The sequence below is a fragment of the Tiliqua scincoides genome, chromosome 1 (genome assembly GCF_035046505.1).
Source record: "Tiliqua scincoides isolate rTilSci1 chromosome 1, rTilSci1.hap2, whole genome shotgun sequence".
In the NCBI taxonomy this organism is placed as follows: domain Eukaryota; kingdom Metazoa; phylum Chordata; class Lepidosauria; order Squamata; family Scincidae; genus Tiliqua; species Tiliqua scincoides.
This window is the reverse complement of record NC_089821.1, coordinates 15,909,452-15,927,505: the sequence shown is the minus strand read 5'-3', so window position 1 is coordinate 15,927,505 and position 18,054 is coordinate 15,909,452. Positions and strand designations below refer to the sequence as shown.

The window sequence follows — 18,054 nt, the reverse complement described above, 5'->3', positions numbered from 1 at the left end:
TGGTATGTTACAGGTGCCCGTGGTGGCAATTATGACAACAGGCGGTGGAATCCGAGCACTTACAGCATTGTATGCCCACCTGCTGGCTATCCAGAAGTTGGGTATTTTGGACTGTGTTTCCTATTTCACTGGTTTATCTGGCACAACATGGTAAAGAAACATGAGAGTCGTGTGATCCATGACGCAATGAAATGTGTAATACTGAGATACTTCTTGGACTTCATAGGGGTGGGAGGTGGTGGGTGGAGTCAACTTGTGGACCAATAGTGGCTCCTTCAGAAAGAGACTGACAGCCCAATCCTGAGCTGACTTGCGCCCAGAGAAGCAGCAGCTCCAAAATAGCAACTGCTGCATCCTATGGGCTTTGTGCAGCCGCTGGTGTCTCCTTGGGGGAAGGCCCAAGCCCCACAATGGGGCTACTCAAGTCTGTGCTGCTTATTTTGCCAGGAGGTCTGATGTGGGGTTCTGGATCCAGTGGAGCAGAGCTCCGGCACTCCCAACCCTCTCACCCCCTCCCTCCCCCACCCCAGAATGCCTTTCCCCCTCCCCAACTGACCTCTCTGCTGCTCAGAGTTTGTCCCTAGTTCTGGGTGGCATGCGGACCTCTGGCTGGTGCTGGTTGAGTGCAGACTGGCGAGCGTGCCTTGCAGCATGTTTGCAACACTCAGCACTGGCAGAAGGACGGCACTGAGGGTTCAGGATCAGGCCCTTACAAGACACTTAGACAATTCGTTCAGCGGGTATCCTCTGGAAACCAGTACTGTCATATATATTTTAACACAGACCTCAAAACATAGAACTCAAACTAAAGAAATTATAGCAAAGTCTCTTGTACTGACTCCCATTCTGAACTCAAAGTATCTCTTATTTTATTGTGTTTCCTTCTAGGACAATGTCACATTTGTATGATGATCCTAACTGGTCACAAAAAGATCTAGAGGAGCAACTTGTTCATGTTCAAAAACATGTGAGAAAAAACAAGTTCCTTGCCAGTTTTGCTTTGGAACGTCTGACATACTATGCAAAGGAGTTATGGCAGCGGACTCAAGAAGGGCACAGAATATCCTTTACAGATCTTTGGGGACTCATCATTGAAGCCATGTTATGTGATGGGGTACTATACTGTGTTCTCTTTTTCACATTTCTGTTTTTCCAGTTAATACCCAACTTTAATTAAAGGCACGATCAGTGGCGTAACTGGGTGGGGGGCAAAGCACTAAGTTTTGCAGGGAGCCTCATCACAGCATGCAAGGGGCTCCTCCCCCTCTCCTTCAGAGCCATTTTGAGAGAAAAACAGAGGCATATTCACTTTTTTTTTTAAACATCCAAACAACAAAATCCTATGCATGTCTATTCAGAAGTCTCATGTTCAATGGGACTTGCTCCCAGGAGATTGTGTACACGATTGCTATCTACTTATGTTCATGTTGAACATTCACATGACTGAATTTAAGATAGGGATGTGCAGGAAACCCATAAAGAAATTTCACTCACCTTGCAGAAGCTCATTTGGCTTTCTTTGAATATTCTCAGATATTCACCCAGGGAGGGACTCTGACATGTGCTTCAGATTTCAGTTATTACTATGCTAAGTTAATTATATCCATTATTACAATTTAGTTTAGAATGAATAAATACATCAGAGTAGGTGTCTCAGGTAGACTGACTACACAGTGATCTGGGTTCAGTTCAGGACACCAATTCCAGATCTCTACACAGCTTATCATGGCATTTTCAGTAACATTAATTGTTTTGTCTCTATTTTCACAAAAAGGAAAACCCCAATAAACTCACAGATCAGCAACAAGCATTGATCAACGGCCAGAACCCTTTGCCTGTCTATCTGTGTCTCAATGTGAAGGAAAAACTAAGCAATCGAGGTTTCAGAGGTAATAATTAAGATCTAGACTTATACCTGCCATTTAAAAACCTCAGACGATATAACAGAGCTACAAAAACTGATACATGTAATTTGGGAATACTCAAAGCTATCAATAAAAAAAATTGTTTGAACACAACTCCTCTAATTTTCGAGTTTTGTTATAGGACCTCCTGTATATGCTACTGCCATTGCCATAGTGCTTGATCTTTCGTCTGTGTCTGACTAGTATTTTAATTGTTTGAATGTGTTTTTAAAAGTGTATATATGTATGGGCACAATCCTAACCAGGTCTACTCAGTTCTATTTTGTTCAATGGGGCTTACTGTCAGGTAGGTGTGGTTAGGATTGCAGCCTATGAAACATTGTGGCATTATTCTCTTGTGGCTTCCTTATTAGAGTGGTTGGAGTTTACTCCTTATGAAGTGGGATTCCAAAAGTATGGAGCTTATATCCGTGCTGAACATTTTGGCAGCGAATTCTTCATGGGTCATTTGATGAAGAAAATCCCAGAATCACGGATTTGCTATTTGGAAGGTAATTTAATTACTAAAGCATTTTTTATTATGCGCACTGACATGCCACTAGACCAGGGCATTCCAAACACCAGGGGACCAGATCCAGGGTCTGGAATAACCCTTCCACCCCATAAGCAGAGCTTATCGTTCCACTGCATGGCTGCATGACTTCTAGTTAGATTGGAGGACAGTTACACTCTGGACAGTCGCATCTCCCTGGGCATCTTGTCAAACAGCCTTCTGGGACGCAGGGCAACAGACACAACTACCCAGAGTGTCCCTGTCTCCTGATCTAACTAGAAGGTCATGCGGCCACACAGCGGAATGGTAAGCTCCGGTCTGCACAGGGACCAGTTTTCTGTTATGCAGTGGTCGCAAGTTTGGTGACTGCTGCACTAGATTAAAAATTTCAGCAGTGACTTCCCAATCCTTTCTGGCCGTTACGCTGCTAGAACATGTGTTCCTGTGGCATAACACACTTTCCAGCTGTCACAAACACAGTAATACCAGAGAGACTCATCCCATTTGGCTGACAATCACATGGTTATTCTGATGGCCTTTGGGTGAGCAATGCCTTTCTTACTGTCATTGTTTATTACGGTTAAACAATTTTATCAGTTTCTACCTTGTTTCTTTTGTATGTTATGTGTTATGTTGCAGCTTTCTGCAAAGGGCAGCAGATGAATACATAAATTTCTCTTGTCTTGCAGGAATCTGGAGTAGTGTGTTTTCTGTCAACCTCATGGACGCCTGGTTTATGTGTGTGAGTACAGAGGACTTTTGGCAGAAGTGGACAAATGATAGAGTAATCGACCTAGGCAAGTTATTTTAATTTTTTTCCCTCTGCTTATTAGACAGAGTCATAAATGCAGATAAAATTGCTGGCATCCACCATCACTTAGGGCCCAATCGTACTTAGTGCACACCAGCTCACCGCCGGCACGCACTGTTGCAAACATGCCATAAGGCACGTTTGCAGGCCCTAGCGCCAGTGCTCCACCGGTGCTAGTCCAGCGCTCATAGACACTGGGCTAGCACCAGTAGAGCACTGGAGCTCTGCCGCTTGGTCGTGAGGACCGCTGAGCAGCGGAAAGGTACGTGGAGGTGCGGGGGGAGGTGGTGAGGAGACATTCTGGGCTGGAGGAGGCAGAGGGAGGGCGGGGAGGAGGCATGCTGAGGGGAGGGAGCAGGGTTGGAGTGAGGTAGGACTGGTGGAGCCTTGCTCCACTGGATCCAGAGCCTCTGTGTTCAGCTGGCCACCCGACATGGAAGCTCTTCATTCTACACTGACCTTTGGGTCATTGCAGGGTTACTCAGTTTACCCGAGGGAAGGAGATCTACCCTTCTCCTAAGGAGGAGGCGGTGGCTGCCTGGAGTGCACTGGTTGCAGCAGCAGCCATTTTCAGCGCCGCTGCAGCCCTGCACGCTGGACAGTCCGGATTGGGCTGTTAGACTCTACACGGACTGTTACAGTTTACATTCACATGGAGCCTATGGGTCCCATTTTTTGTGATTGTGAAGATGTTGCTGAGAGATCCTAGCGAATGTGAGACTGTCCATCTGTCTGCTTGACCCTTGCCCAGCTTGGCTCATCACACTGGTTCTCAAACTCCCTGGGAGTTTGAAGACCATGGTTAGTCTTTGCAGGGGCAGGGTGGAAGGCAGCAATGCAATCCCCAGGATCGTGGTGCCGTGGGGAAGAGGTGACTTTTTTCTAAAGTGCCTTACCTGCTATTGGGGTGGGGTGTGTGTGGGGGGAGCCCTGAGAAGCCAAGGCTCCCCACAGCTTGAGAAAGTAAAAAACCGATTGTAATCCACTTCCAGTTTTGTTCTTTCCTGGAGAAAGTTGAAGTATAAATTCATTAGATAACACACAAATATAAATTCAATAAAGAGTTATGGTTGAGTATACCTGTATGATACACACGTGTTCAAAGACATGTTTGTTTCATTACACCTAACATTTTGAGTGCATACTTTTAAAAAAAACACCTAGGTTTCTGTCTAAAAGAATATAATTTATTCAATGACCCATCAACTGCTTTTTCACAATTTAACATGAAACAATTTAAGAAGCTGGCTCCTCAACTTTGCCAAATTTTGTGTCTCACTACAAAATATGAAACCATCTTTGGAATAAGACCATATTGGTGGTATGCAACATGCTTTATGTTTGTGGGTGGGAAGCCACCGAATTCTGTAATTTTATGAAAAAGAGGGGTTTCTCCCAGAAGCATCCCAGGGTCTAATGGCACCTGAGGTCAGGTGACATGGAAACATCACCTCCCCCCATGTCACTGTATCTCCCTGCACCTGGGCCAACATGCCCCCTGCGTTTGGAACTGCTCAATTTCGGAGCCAAATGAAGGTGGGTGGGCCCAGATACGAAGTGCTTGCTGCTTTAAGTGATGAGTGCTGCTCACCCACCCCACCTCCGTGGAGAGTCTGGGAAACACCCAATGCACCACAGAGGGGGCACACTACCCCAGTCACCCCCCTTGGACACTCCTCACACCCTGGCACCTGGGGCCTGCAGCCCCCCCCAACCCTCTTTGTACATCACTGGTTTCTCCCATCTGTACCCCACTGTTGATAGTCAGTACAAGACTGGGGGCTCAAAGACTTCAGTCCTGTATGGATTGGAAGAATTTGGGGTGGATTATCACCAAACATGAGCACTTCCAAATAGTTTCTTCTTGCAGAGATTGTGGGACTTTTGTGATTGATGCCATACTGTCTGTGTTGGCCCCATGGTGATCACTTCTGGTCCAAATGATAACAAGACCAGCAATAGAGACAAAGTAAATGCTCTATCTATTCAGCAATGGGATTGCTGAATCCTGTGATTGTTGCTACATCTTTTGTGAGTAGTTGTGAGCTACGGAGTGTAGTTGGTATAAAATTCCTTATATGATGCAGAAAAATGACATGATGCACCATGTTGCACAAAATGGCAGCAGTGGCATCAATAAACCATTAGGTGGAGTTTATTTCTAGCTTACACCACACAGTGAAGGTACAATCCTGAGAAAGTAACTTGAGGTTTTAGCAGACTAGGGAAAAAAGTACACTTGTGGGAAACCTAAATGGATGAAGGCAGCAATCCTATAAAATACTCACTTACATAGGAGTAAGTTCCATTGAATTCAATCATATTTACTTCTGAGTAAACATGTGTAGGACTGTGCTGTAAGAAAAGGAAGCTTGTACGAATTCCAGGAACCACATTACAAATTGTTGTTACCACACAGAACTAACACCAAAAAAAAAAGCATGCATTTAACATGTGTTGTGTCTTCTGCAGATGAATGTGATCACTGTACATGGAACAGTAAACTACGGACCCATATGCAGTACCCTCAGGGTAGTCTTGCCAGTGTTTTCCAAGATGTTATTATGTGGAGACCAGCAGTTTCAGTGGTCCCCAATTTTTTGAAAGGCTGCCCGATGCACGACAACTATATCAGGAGTGAATTTTCAAAGTGGAAAGGTACAGCAAGAGCTTCCCTCTTAATGAAGGACTCCTTTGAATAGGTTGTATGAGCAAGACAAGAAGCCTTTAATGAGAGTGAGTGTAGTCCGGGCTGGCCCATCCATGCAGTGACTAGAAGCAGTCGCATTGATGGCAGATTGTGAAGGGTGTAAGGGGGCAGTGGACTTTGGGTGCCTTTCACCACCTCTGTTGCTGCAGCTGCCTCCTCTAACTAGCACTGCCTCCCTCCGTCCCTCAATCCAAGAATGATTTGCCTCACACTAGAGTGAGCACAAAGCAGGCTCATGCGCACTGCAGTGCAAAGCAAATAGTTCCTGTACTTACCGTACTTCTCATGTGCTGCCTTGAATCCCAGTTTCACCCTGCTTCCAGGTTTCAAGGTGACACAATCCTTGCACAGTAAGAGCACAGGTGCAGTGTACCTGAGCTGGCATCAGGTGATGTTTCAGATATAGTGGACAAGAGTGTACTGTATAATGGACAAGTATAGTGTAATGGACAAGGACCAGAGGGACAAAGGCTCAAATCCCTACTCACTCTGGGTTACCTTTAGCCACAGTCTCTCTCTCTCTCTCTCTCTCTCTCTCTCTCTCTCTCTCTCTCTCTCTCTCTCTCTCTCTGTGGGTGTGTGTGTGTGTGTGTATGTGTGTGTGCGTGTGCCTAGCCTATCTCACAGGGTCATGTGAGAATAAAACTGAGAGAGAGGGGACTAAGGGCTCAATTCTATCCAAATTTCTTGTGCCAATATAGTAGTGCCAACAGGGCATGTACTGCATCCTGCAGTGGAGAAGCAGTCATGGAGGCCTCCTCAAGGTAAGAGAACATATGTTTTCTTACGTCAGAACTGCATTGCAGCTTCACCAGTGCTGAAACGTTGGATGGGATTGGGCCCTAAGTAAGCCATCTGCATTCTTTGGAGGGATGGTGTGATATAAATGTATTCAACAATAATAACTTACAGATAGAGGTGTTTGTTTCTGGTAAGGTAGGATGACAGTCTAAGTCTTACTGAACACAATGGGCTTATTTCTGAGTAAAATAAATAGCACCATTTTCAAACACCTCTACCTATGAGTATAGAGGGGGGGGGAAGAGGAACTACCTTTTTTCTTTACTTTTTTCAGGGATTTGATTGCCTGCTTTCCATAATACATCTGTTTTTTTCAGACTGCGATCTCGACACTTTTCCTAACCAGCTGACGGGAGCTGAAGATCTCCTGTACCTGGTGGATAACGCCTTTTTCTTCGCTAGCAGCTACCCACCACTTATGAGGCCTGAGAGAAAAGTGGACCTCATCATACATTTAAATTACAGCACAGGATCGCAGATAGGGGTGAGAAGACACCAGACAGAATCCTGTAATAAACACACACACAAAACAAGCCCTGTAATAACTGTGGGCATAGCTTGCTGGCTTGCTGACAGCAAAGAGGAAGCTGTTTGTCAGGACCGACTGCTTTCTCTTCCGCTGGAATTTTCTTGCAGCTGCTTCCTCTTCTGCCATCTCCAGGGCAATGCAAGGGGGAAACTGGCAAATGCTATCTTTCCTGTTTGATGAAAGTAAGATAAAAGCTGTTTAGTGATGAAAGTGAGATGAGAGAAATATTCTGCTCTCCTTATGGACACGGTATCATAAAAGCAATTAGCGTCTCCAGATCTGAGTTATTGTGGTCTTATTATAGATTTGCACGTGTCTGCAGAGGTCCCCGTGATGCATATTGGTGGTACTTGTTACTGGTTATGCATATAAAGAAATTGTTACACCTGTACGTGGGATGTATGATCATATGTACAGGCTGAGTACAGCAGCCACGTGTGTGAATCTACTTCCAGTCTCTTTGTCAAGTAAGGATCTCAACATTTTATTCTGATTTATTTTCCGGTGATTGCACAGTCTCTGGTAGAAGCCTCGGAGTATTTCTCAGAACAAGGAATTCCATTCCCCAAGATTATTCCAAGTAAAGAAGAGGAAGAAAACGAAGTAAAAGAGTGCTACCTGGTTGGAGATCAAGAAAGCCCTGAAACTCCTTTAGTGCTTCTTTACCCCCAAGTTAATGACACCTTCAGAGAATACAAAGCACCTGGTAAGTTTGCAGGAGCTGATTTCACTGGGACTGACTTTGTTCTTTGATTGTCCAAGCGGGAGATCTGAAAGAGTTGACTCAAGAGCCAGAGGATGCTGGGATTGCTGCAACAAGAATATTTGCAAATGAATACCTGAGGGCAAGCTGTTGAGAAAACAGTTGTGTGGCAGGGAGGGGGAACAGCCCAATTCTATGCATGTGTACTCAGAAGTAAGTCTGTGTTTAATGTGGCTTACTCACAGATAAGTATGCATAAGATTGCAGCCTTCAAGAAAAGTATATGTGATCAGAGGCAGGACATCCAGATGATTCTATGACTCCAAATGGCTGCACTGCAGGATCTGAGAGGTGTATCCCAAGATTAGTACAGCCAAACTGAGGGCCTATTCTTATCCCCAGCCCCCTCAGTTTGGCTGTACTTGTCGTAAGAGGCGACTAAACAGCCACCAGGTAGATGGGACTCGTCAGCCTGGGAAGGCAGCTCATCTGAGAGAAGGAAAACTCTGATCCCAAACCTCCACTGCCTTGTGGCTACATCCAGTTATGGAAAAGGCTTCAGGAGTCAACCTCGAGGCAAAATCCGGAGCCGGAGTCCCTGAGGCAGTTCATGGCTGAACACAGTCACGTTCTGGCAACTCCTGCGACGCCGCTGGAACCAACCGTATTGGCCTCTGCCTTTCCATTGGACCATTTCAGCGACGTGGAGAGGGGGGATTTGCTGCATGGGTAACAGCCTATCCTCCATACCTACTTTACCCAGGCTTCGCGCACTGGAGAGGACACTCTGTTCCAGAGCCACCATTCAGAGCATGACACCATGGTCTTCCGAGACTGAAGGATGCCAACTACTATCCCAAGATTACTTGCAATGCTGCAGAGGATATTGAACCAATACCTTTCAGAACATGGGCTACGTGCTTTGTTGGGGCCCCTAAGAATATTGCCATCCCAAGTGACCACTTAAGAGCTGCTTCTGCAGTTGTGCAGGATACACATGATTCTCCTCACTAAACTTTGTTGAAAGTTAGAACCATCATCATCGTCATCGTCTTCGACATCATCAGTGGCATAGCTAAGTCATTCGACACCCAGGGCCCATAAATTTTTGTCACCCCCATATGACATAATTATTTTTTTTTTTAAAAAATGTTTATACCACCCTTCCTCTAAGGAGCTCGGCACGGTGTGCGTGGTTTCTCCCCTTATTTTGTTCTCACAACAACCCTGTGAGGTAGGTGAGACTAATAGTCTCGACACAAAATTAATAATAATAATGTCCAGAAAATAAATGCAGTGAATATTTGCCCACAAGCAATGGATGAAATTCTGCATCAAATGGTGTATAACATGATTTCCACAATTTTGATCACTAGGGTGTCACCAGGACCCACTTTTTAAAATGACAGTCTGTCCAGGACCTACTGGAAGTGATGTCATGGCTGGAAGTGACATCATCAAGCAAATTAAAATAATTATAAATCATGAAATTAAAGAAAAAAACAAATAAGGGGAAGCCATCCCTGTTCCACCAAGTGAATTTTCTCTGTAGCCTGCCTTCAATACCCTCCTCTCATAAAAAAAATCAGTGAGATTTTCAGCCCTACCGAGTGCCCAGTTCAATCTGAGTTCTTATATTTAAAACACATCACTTTCAGGACCCACCTGACTTTACAAGTCTAAAAGAGAACAATTCACCTTACCAGCTCAAGCCTTTTTCTTTTTCTTTTTATTGGGCGGGGGGGGGGCTGCCTTTTGGAGCACTTGTTGAGCTCCCGTTTCATCAGATTGGGACCATTCTTGTAGCCTTGTATTCCTCCTTACCTGACCTGACCAAGAGCCAAGGCACAAGTAAATGCTTACTTTACAAGTAAAGGCTTAGTTTCCCTTTCCATAGGGCTTCCATTCATTTGTCAGCTTGGAGGGAGAGACTTCCTTCTCAGGTGTTTTTGGGGGGCTGTGTTCATCAGATCGGGACCATTCTGGAGTAGCTACAACACTGCTCATCAAGCTAGTTACACTGACAAAGGAAAAGTTCATCAGGCAAAAACAAAACGAACAAGCCCAATCCACCGTAACTCCCTGCATGGTGATGCAGTGGCACACTGCAGGGGACTTTCAGCTTCTGGAGGCCTCCTCAGGGCAAGGGAATAAATGTTCCATTGCCCCATGGTAATCCCCTGCTGGTCCACCAGGTCTACTCAGACCTGCGGCAGTACTGCTGTTACTGAAACGCCTCCTTCCAGGTCCGAAACTGCCCTCCTCCCCACTCCTGTTGCAACTCCGTTCCACCCACCCCCTAAACATACTCACTGGGGCTGGTGGGTGTCTGGAATGCACCAGCGGTGAAGCCGGCCACTCACTGCTTGCAGTGGTGGCCAGGCTGCATGCTCCAGTGTGTCGCCTTTTCTGACAGCCTGAAAGCATATAGCGCTGCCAAAATGCTTGTTCCAGCAGCGCTAGGCACCTTTAGGACTGGGCCAAAAAACCTAGAGTAGCACAAAAACAATTAAACATTGCCCAGAATAAAGACGGATACTGTCTCACATATGTCTGTTATCTGCTGCTATTTTTAGCATAGAAGAACTCAAGACCATAATTATAAAATGTTATAAAAATTATAAAATACTGCAGTTATAATAATGGCTCACAATGACTAAGCTATTCGTCTTTTCACTCTTTTATCATAGGTGTAAAACGTAATCCTGATGAGATGGAAGATGGGGATGTTAATCTTAGTGCTTGTGGCCCTTATAATATATATGATCTTCGATATTCAGAAAAGGAGTTTGACAAACTAGTAAAACTGAGCGAGTACAACATCCTCAATAACAAAGATCTGATTGTGAAGGCCTTGCAGATAGCAGTGGACCGGAAAAGGCAGCTGAAGAGAAGTAAGCAGTTCCATGATTCTAAATGATAATATCTGAGGACCTAACAGCAAGCGAGAGAGAGACTTAAATCTTTTGCATACTGATCAACAGCATACGGAATATGAATGGCATTTCATTCCAAGAAGACAGCAAGACACAAAGCAGAAGCAACCAAAAAAAAAAAAATGCTGAAGACAACAATTAGCCTGCTATAGGAAAAAACAGTGGCTTTTAGAAAATGAATCTGCCATTTTAAGAGTGAATCCAGTATATATAATACAGTACTGAAAATACAGGGTGTTTCCTGGCAATAACTGAGGTAGAGTGACCAAGCCATCTATGAACACAGAACTATCTTTTTCCCAGACATCTTTGAACAAATAGTTAGAAATTCACTGTGAATAGTATTTGTTTTAGCATTTGTTTTATGCGTAAAGACAGGGGAAGTAGCGTAGCTAGAGGGGGTTAAAGCAATAAGTTTTGGATGGCACCACACTGCGCCATGTAAGCTGCCCCTCCCTTTCGAAGCCAAACTTGGCTACTAGAGCAAAATGGAGCCATTGCCTCTGTTTTGCTCTAGAGGTCTGGAATGGCTCCGAGGGGGGGGGGCACCCCCTCCAGCTACACAGCTGGACGGGACCTGCTTGTCCATTGGGTGGCTAACTGAAGCAGCTGTCTCAGGAAGCAGAATGGTGGGGGAAGCCAACCTCTGTCTCCTACATTTTCCTCCACTGGGGGGAGCATTGGCTGTTGCAGCATCCAGTAGGGGCAGTTTGGCACACTCTCTCAGGCTCCAGGAGGTCCTGGGCTGGCCCTGCCTAAAGAAATGAGATTCCATTTGCTCCCAAAAACCTCTAGAATTCCAACAGATTTGTTGTTTTCAGTGTATTGTTGCATGATTAATGTATTGTTGCATACGAACAAGAGTTTTGCATAAAAGCTGTTTAAGTGCAATAAAAGTGGCACAAAATAATTATTTTTAAATGAAATTAAACTAGTTCCTGTTAGCTAAACAATGATGTCAAAATGAGAAAAGCTCCCAAATGCAATAGCAGGCTACAGGGCACAAGAATCTTAACAGAATTGATCAATTGTTGGGAGAAGTTATGTGTGTGTCGAAGGGCAACCCAATCCTATCTAAGACCCCCCCCCCCACACACACACACACACTGATGCAGCCATGTCACCAGAGCATGCACTGCATCCTGTGGTGGAGGTAGTACTGGAGGTTTCTCCAAGTGAGGGAAATTTGTTCCCTTGCCTGGGGGTAAGCCTCCATTGTCTGAATGTGTCTACTCAGACCTGCACCAGTTATTTTGCTGTTAGTTATACATAAAAGTGTATATTGCCACATAGATCAGCCCTGCAGTGATGGGAAGAAGTAAAGCAAATGGATGATTCCTATTTAGAATGCTATCTTTATGCAAGGATTCTGTAGGCAGAATGTATCATATTTCCGTTTCTTGTCTGCAGGATGTCATTTCCTGCATGAGCAAAAGCTATTAATGGATTCTCTCACAAATAGGTTTCTTTAATGTTAGCATTTTTTGGAAGGCACAACCTTTGAATACCAGGAAAACAATGGCTTAACAAAAACATTGGGATCCCTATTTTCAGTCTATATAATTATGAATTAGTTATTATTATTCGGTATTTCAATAACTGAAAGTTTTCTTTTAAGAAACTTTAGCACACTGTACTACAAGGGTCACTGTAATACAAGGGTGTAATACAAGAGGGTATTATATTGTAATACAATATAAAATATATTTTTGTGTTAAATATAAGTGTTAAACCTAAGCAGAGCTGGTTTTAAGCCAATTGCTCCCAACTGGGTCCCACACCTAAGGATAATCTACTCTACCCAACCCACACTAGGGTTGGGTACCCCACACTAGGGTAATCTACACTAGCCTTGTAGTGTTGAGAATAGTAGCAATTTTAATTTTCTTCTGAATTCTTAAAAAGTCAGTACTGTTTGTTTGTACTGTTTATACTTTGAATTTTTTTTACTATACACTTGAATTACATGTGTTAATTATAGAATAATGTAAAAATTTATTTCTCTGAAAAAGTTAAAAAGATAATTAAGTAACTTTACTTTTCAAAGGTAATTACACATTTTGTTTACTTGTAAACTTCATGTATATAATTTTATATTAAAATGTGCTTAGATTCATTTAGTCAGTTAACCCACATACACTTCTAAGTACACATTTTGATTGCTTTCCATTCTACCATAGAGATATAAAGTCTATAAGAAATTTTATTTGTATCTCTAAGATTCTACAGACTTTGGCTGTAAACCTGAGGCTCTGCAAAAAATGTTTCCAATTGGGCCTCCAGCTCCTAAGGCCAGCCCTGAATCTAAGCTGTGGTAGTGAAGTTTTGAAACAAGACTAAGAACAACAGAGTTTCAACTGGGCATCATTGGCTTATCAGTAATTACCAAAATCTTCAATTGTGGCAACTTTTATCCTTGGCAATTGTTTCTGTTTTAGCATTGCAGGCAAAAGTGGGCAAAATGAAAGCAACATAAGAGAAGTGAAACTGGGTGTTGAATTCAGGAAGGCAGACAGGCCTTTTTTTTTTTTTAAGGAAATAAAAAACACAAAAGGAAAAGCATTCATGACATGGCAGGTGATTGGGGGGGCAAGGAGGTACTTTTGCTGGCGTTCAGCCCTTTCCAATTTGGGTGTGTATACTGAAAGGGCCAGCTGAAAACTTATCACAGGGCACAAGCCTAACCAGGTCTACTCAGAAGTAAGTTCTATTTTGTTCAATGGGGCTTACTCTCAGGAAAGTGTGGTTAGGATTGCAGCCACAGTTTAATAATGCAGTGCTCAGTCTCTCAACATGATGCTCATCTCTAAGGACACTGCAAACCCCACAACACAATCCCATAGCTCTCATGTAACCACAATGACTGACAGCCCAATCCTATGCACACTTTCCTGGGAGAAAGCCCCATTGACTCTAATGGGACTTACTTCTGAGTAGACATGCTTAGGATTGGGCGGTGATGGTTCGATCCTAATGGGCCATAGCACTGGCGCTCAGCTACAGCTTCAGTGCTGGGTGTCATAAACGTGCTGTAAAGCCTGTTTATGGCACCCTTCAAGTAAGGAATGCTGGGCCAGCACCAGTCAGTGCTGGGCCCAGCGCAGACAGATGCCACCCAGAGTAAGGTAAGAGCTCCCAGCAGCAGTAAGAGCTTTTGGGGTGGAGGGAGGCATTCCAGGGCGGAGGAAGGCAAAGTAGAGGAGGAACTGACCTGGGAGGGGGGCTCTGCTACTGTATCCTATCCTCCCTCCTGGCCAGGGCAGTTCAACACAGATCTTCTCAGCTCTGCACCCGCTCAAACGCGGATGCAGATCTGAGGAGACCCATTGCCATTAGCTGCTGTCTACCCAGGGTAAGGGAGCAAATGCTTCCTTCCCTGAGGAGTCTTCCAGTGATGTCCCGGTAACCACAAGTTCCAGCGGTTGCCATTTTGGTGCTGCTGGGTCCATGGGCACTGGGAACCATAGGATTGGCATGTAAGCTCTTACAATGACCCAAAAAGTGATCGCTTTGGGGGCACAGACGGACTGTACTTTCCCAGTAACAAAACATTGTAATTTGTGTACTTCCTTGAGGGACGTTGCCCAGATTCCCACAGCTAAAAACATGACTACACATTTAATAAACAAACAAACAAACAAATAAATGGTACTTTGCCCCAAAAGATACTTCGAGTGGTGGGCTGGTGGGGAACAGCAAACTAATATGGGATGCCCTGCATCCCACATCTGCCTACTACCCCTCCAGATTACTTCATGCCATGCTCTGATCTTCTTTTTGCTTGCTAAGAGCAAGCAAGAGAAAATTGGGGCAGCGACTGACAGCCCATCTTTTCCCACAGCTCTACTGTCACAAGCAATTGTGGGCTAGCTGTGCAGGAAGAAGCAGCACAGCAATATTGTTTTGAGCACTTTAAAGATCTCTTTGCCTCCTCTCACCTCTGAGAGGCAGAGTGATCACTCCACTTTCGTCACCTCAGACTCTGACAAATGCTGGTCCATCCCCAGCCACTTCTTCAAGTACACTGGCTGGGCATAGCATGCTGGGAGCAGACTTCTCTTCTGCTTGGCTCAGCCTTCCCCGCCCAGCTGAGTTTAGATCACTGAAGTAGTAAGGAGGTAGTGGCTACGTGTTCACACTAATACAAGGACCCCTCCCCAGAAAAAGGGGTGAAAAAAGGGGGTGAAGAAAGGGGTGAAGAGTGCCACCACAACCTCTCCTTCGCCAACTCAGAGGGGAATAAAGGGGTACCACTCTCCACACAAGAGTAGCAGCAGCAGGACAACGATAGCATCAGGTACCATTTTCCACTTGGGTTGTGCTTGCACGTGGTTACCGTTAAAAACCCTTCTTTGACCTTGATCGAACAATTGGCGGCCCTTTTGAAGCAAAGTGCCTGAGTGGGTGGCAGCAATTCAGCACCGGACATCACGTTCCTAAATTGTAATGTTTATCTTGATGAGTTTCAAGTTGATTTCCAATCTTGATTGTAAACAGTGGCATAGCTAATGATCATGTAGCCTGGTGCCAAGCTCAAAATGTTGTCCCGGAAGTGACGTCACAACTGGAAGTGATGTCTCGCCCGGGCTTTTTAAAAAGTGAAAATTGGGAGGAACCTCCTCCCCCCAGCAGCTTGCCACCTAATTGCTCTGCTATCTCCCCCTAGTCAGTGGCATAGCTAAAGCATCTATCTGCTACCTGGGATCAAAGAAGATTTGTAGGCCCCCCCCAAAAAAATCAAATTAAGTAAATAAATAAAAAGTGTGCCCCTGGTAGGTTCAAGAGACTGTGGTGGGGTGAAGAGGGATGATTATTCTCCCCTTGCTAAATATAAGAGGGGCGCCACTAGAAAAAGTGCCTTTTACCCAGTTAGCAGGGATAATTGTATTGTGATACGTGGAAATGAGAGCTGACTCATATTAACACCTTATTGGTTCCATGTTGTATCATAACAACATCTTATTGGCTCTCAGAACAATCAGTCTCATAGATCATTTGAGTTAAAAAAAAATCCACCTTTTGTTTCATAAGGCAATTGTGTTTTCTTTTTCTGGTTAATTGGCCATAATTTTTGATAGAATACAGATATTCCAATGCAGTTTGTTTCATTGCATTCTGCATTAAATTACCTTTCCAATGATATATAACATGATGGTATTATTCATACATACCAAGATTTTCACAATTTTGGTCACTTGTGTCAAGTTCAACTTCTTGCCCCCCCTAAAGCTTGATGCCCAGTGCAACTGCTACCCCCTGCACCTCCTTAGCTATGCCACTGTTTATAACTGAAACTGCTTTGGTCACCTGGTAAATTGTTTCTACCAGAAAGCAAATGTGACACCATTTGAAGGTGGGCGCCAGCTGCCCCCTGTGTGTGCATGTGCACTACAGTCACTTCCTGAGTCAAGAAGTGATTGCAGAATATGGGCAGGCAGTCATAGCAGAACCTGGAGCAACTTTCACAGTGGCAGCTGGGGTGAAATTGCAGTTGTGAGTGTCCATGCACTCTAGACAGAAGCACCTGCTGTAATAAAATAATAACAACAACAACTAGGTATTTATATACCGCCTTTCTGGTCAAGGCAGTTTACATAGGCAGGCATTTCTAAATCCCTCAAGAGGATTTTTACAATCATAAAGGTTCTCTCTTTCAAGAAACAACATTTCAGAATGGATCTTCCTGGTTTGGTCTCACTTTGGCCTCCAGTTTTCCCACACAGGCTGACAAGCAGCTCATCTCTCACATGGAGGGCAGCCAAGATGCTTCTTGCTCACACCAAGAGCAGGTGGAATCACTCAGCTGGGCTTGTCAGCTGCTTCAAGTTTGAACTGATGACCTTCTGATGTTATCTTCTGGCTAAGGGAGGCTCTGCCCTCTAGGCCAGACCCTACCTGCTATAGGTGTTATTGCCAGTTACTTCTGGTGGAATAGGTGAACAGTGTGAAGTATGGCAGAAGACAAATGTTGAGAAACACAGATCTAAAAAGAAGATGCGGGGTGGGGGCATAGAAAATTATTCAAGGAGTGGATCGAATTGGATGAAGTTCCTTTCCCTCTCTCACCACATCAGAATCAGGGGACATCCACTAAAATGGAAGGACAGGAGAGTCCAAACAGACAAAAAGAAATATTTATTTACTCGGTGAGAAGTTAACCTGTGGAACTCTTTGCTGCAGGATGATGACATCTGGCCTAAAGGGGATTGGACAGATTCATGGGAGAAAAAGTTCATCACAGATTACAAGCCATGATGCTGTTATGCAATCTCCAGGTTTTAGAAAAACCCTATCTCTGACTGGCTCACGCAAGGGAGTGGTAAAAAGGATACAGGTATCTTATTCTCCCTGAGGCATGCAGTGGGCAACTATGGGACTAGATAGGCCTCTGGCCTGATCCAGCAGGGCTCTTCTTATATACTTATGACATGTCAGCTGCAAAGGAGGGCACCAGGAGGACAAAGAACCTGTCCTTTGTTGTCTTGAGTGCTCCCCAAGGCATCTGGTGGGCCACTGTGAGATGCAGGAGGTTGGACTAGGAGGGTCCGCATTGGCCTAATCCAGTGGGGCTCTCCTTATGTTTTTATATGACACTGTTTGTTGGCAACCTTCAGTCTCGAAAGACTATGGTATCTGAAAGGTCTCTGAAAGGTGGTTCTGGCACAGCGTCTAGTGTGGCTGAAAAGGCCAGAACATAAGAAGAGCCCCTCTGGATCAGGCCAAAGGCCCTTCTCGTCCAGCTTCCTGGATCTCACAGCGGCCCACCAAATGCCCCAGGGAGCACACAAGACAACTGACACAACCTGCGTCCTGGTGCTCTCCCCTGCATCTGGCATTCACAGGCAGCCTGCCACTAAAATCAAGAGCTTGCACGCACCTACCAAGACTTGTAACCCGTAATGAATTTTCCTCCAGAAACTTGTCCAATCCCCTCTTAAAGGAAAAATGCCATCACTACATCCTGTGGCAAAGAGTTCCACCAACTCATTCCGGCATCAACTCTGAGCACGTGCAGAGCGCAAGCTGGCACTGCGCAGGCGGCTTCCAGCTCGGAAGAAGCGGCTGCCTGCGCTTTGGCCTCCACCCCGAGGGCGTGGCCGACAGAGGAGTGATGCAGGCGTGGAGAGCAACGCGGGCAGGGCGGAG

The 18,054-nt window shown here is 44.9% G+C and overlaps 1 protein-coding gene across 1 annotated transcript in view; it reads left to right on the top strand.

The window, feature by feature from the left end:
* The window catches only part of LOC136640304 (cytosolic phospholipase A2 epsilon-like), a 52,890-nt gene extending 41,998 nt beyond the window's left edge, over nucleotides 1-10,892 (top strand). Inside the window, exons 14-23 of the mRNA XM_066615368.1 lie at nucleotides 14-150; nucleotides 889-1,114; nucleotides 1,775-1,889; nucleotides 2,279-2,416; nucleotides 3,108-3,215; nucleotides 3,919-3,937; nucleotides 5,730-5,887; nucleotides 7,058-7,224; nucleotides 7,786-7,975; nucleotides 10,663-10,892. Coding sequence (XP_066471465.1) covers nucleotides 14-150; nucleotides 889-1,114; nucleotides 1,775-1,889; nucleotides 2,279-2,416; nucleotides 3,108-3,215; nucleotides 3,919-3,937; nucleotides 5,730-5,887; nucleotides 7,058-7,224; nucleotides 7,786-7,975; nucleotides 10,663-10,892 — 1,488 coding nt within the window. The remainder of the gene's footprint in view (nucleotides 1-13; nucleotides 151-888; nucleotides 1,115-1,774; nucleotides 1,890-2,278; nucleotides 2,417-3,107; nucleotides 3,216-3,918; nucleotides 3,938-5,729; nucleotides 5,888-7,057; nucleotides 7,225-7,785; nucleotides 7,976-10,662) is intronic.
* Nucleotides 10,893-18,054: the final 7,162 nt, after the last annotated feature.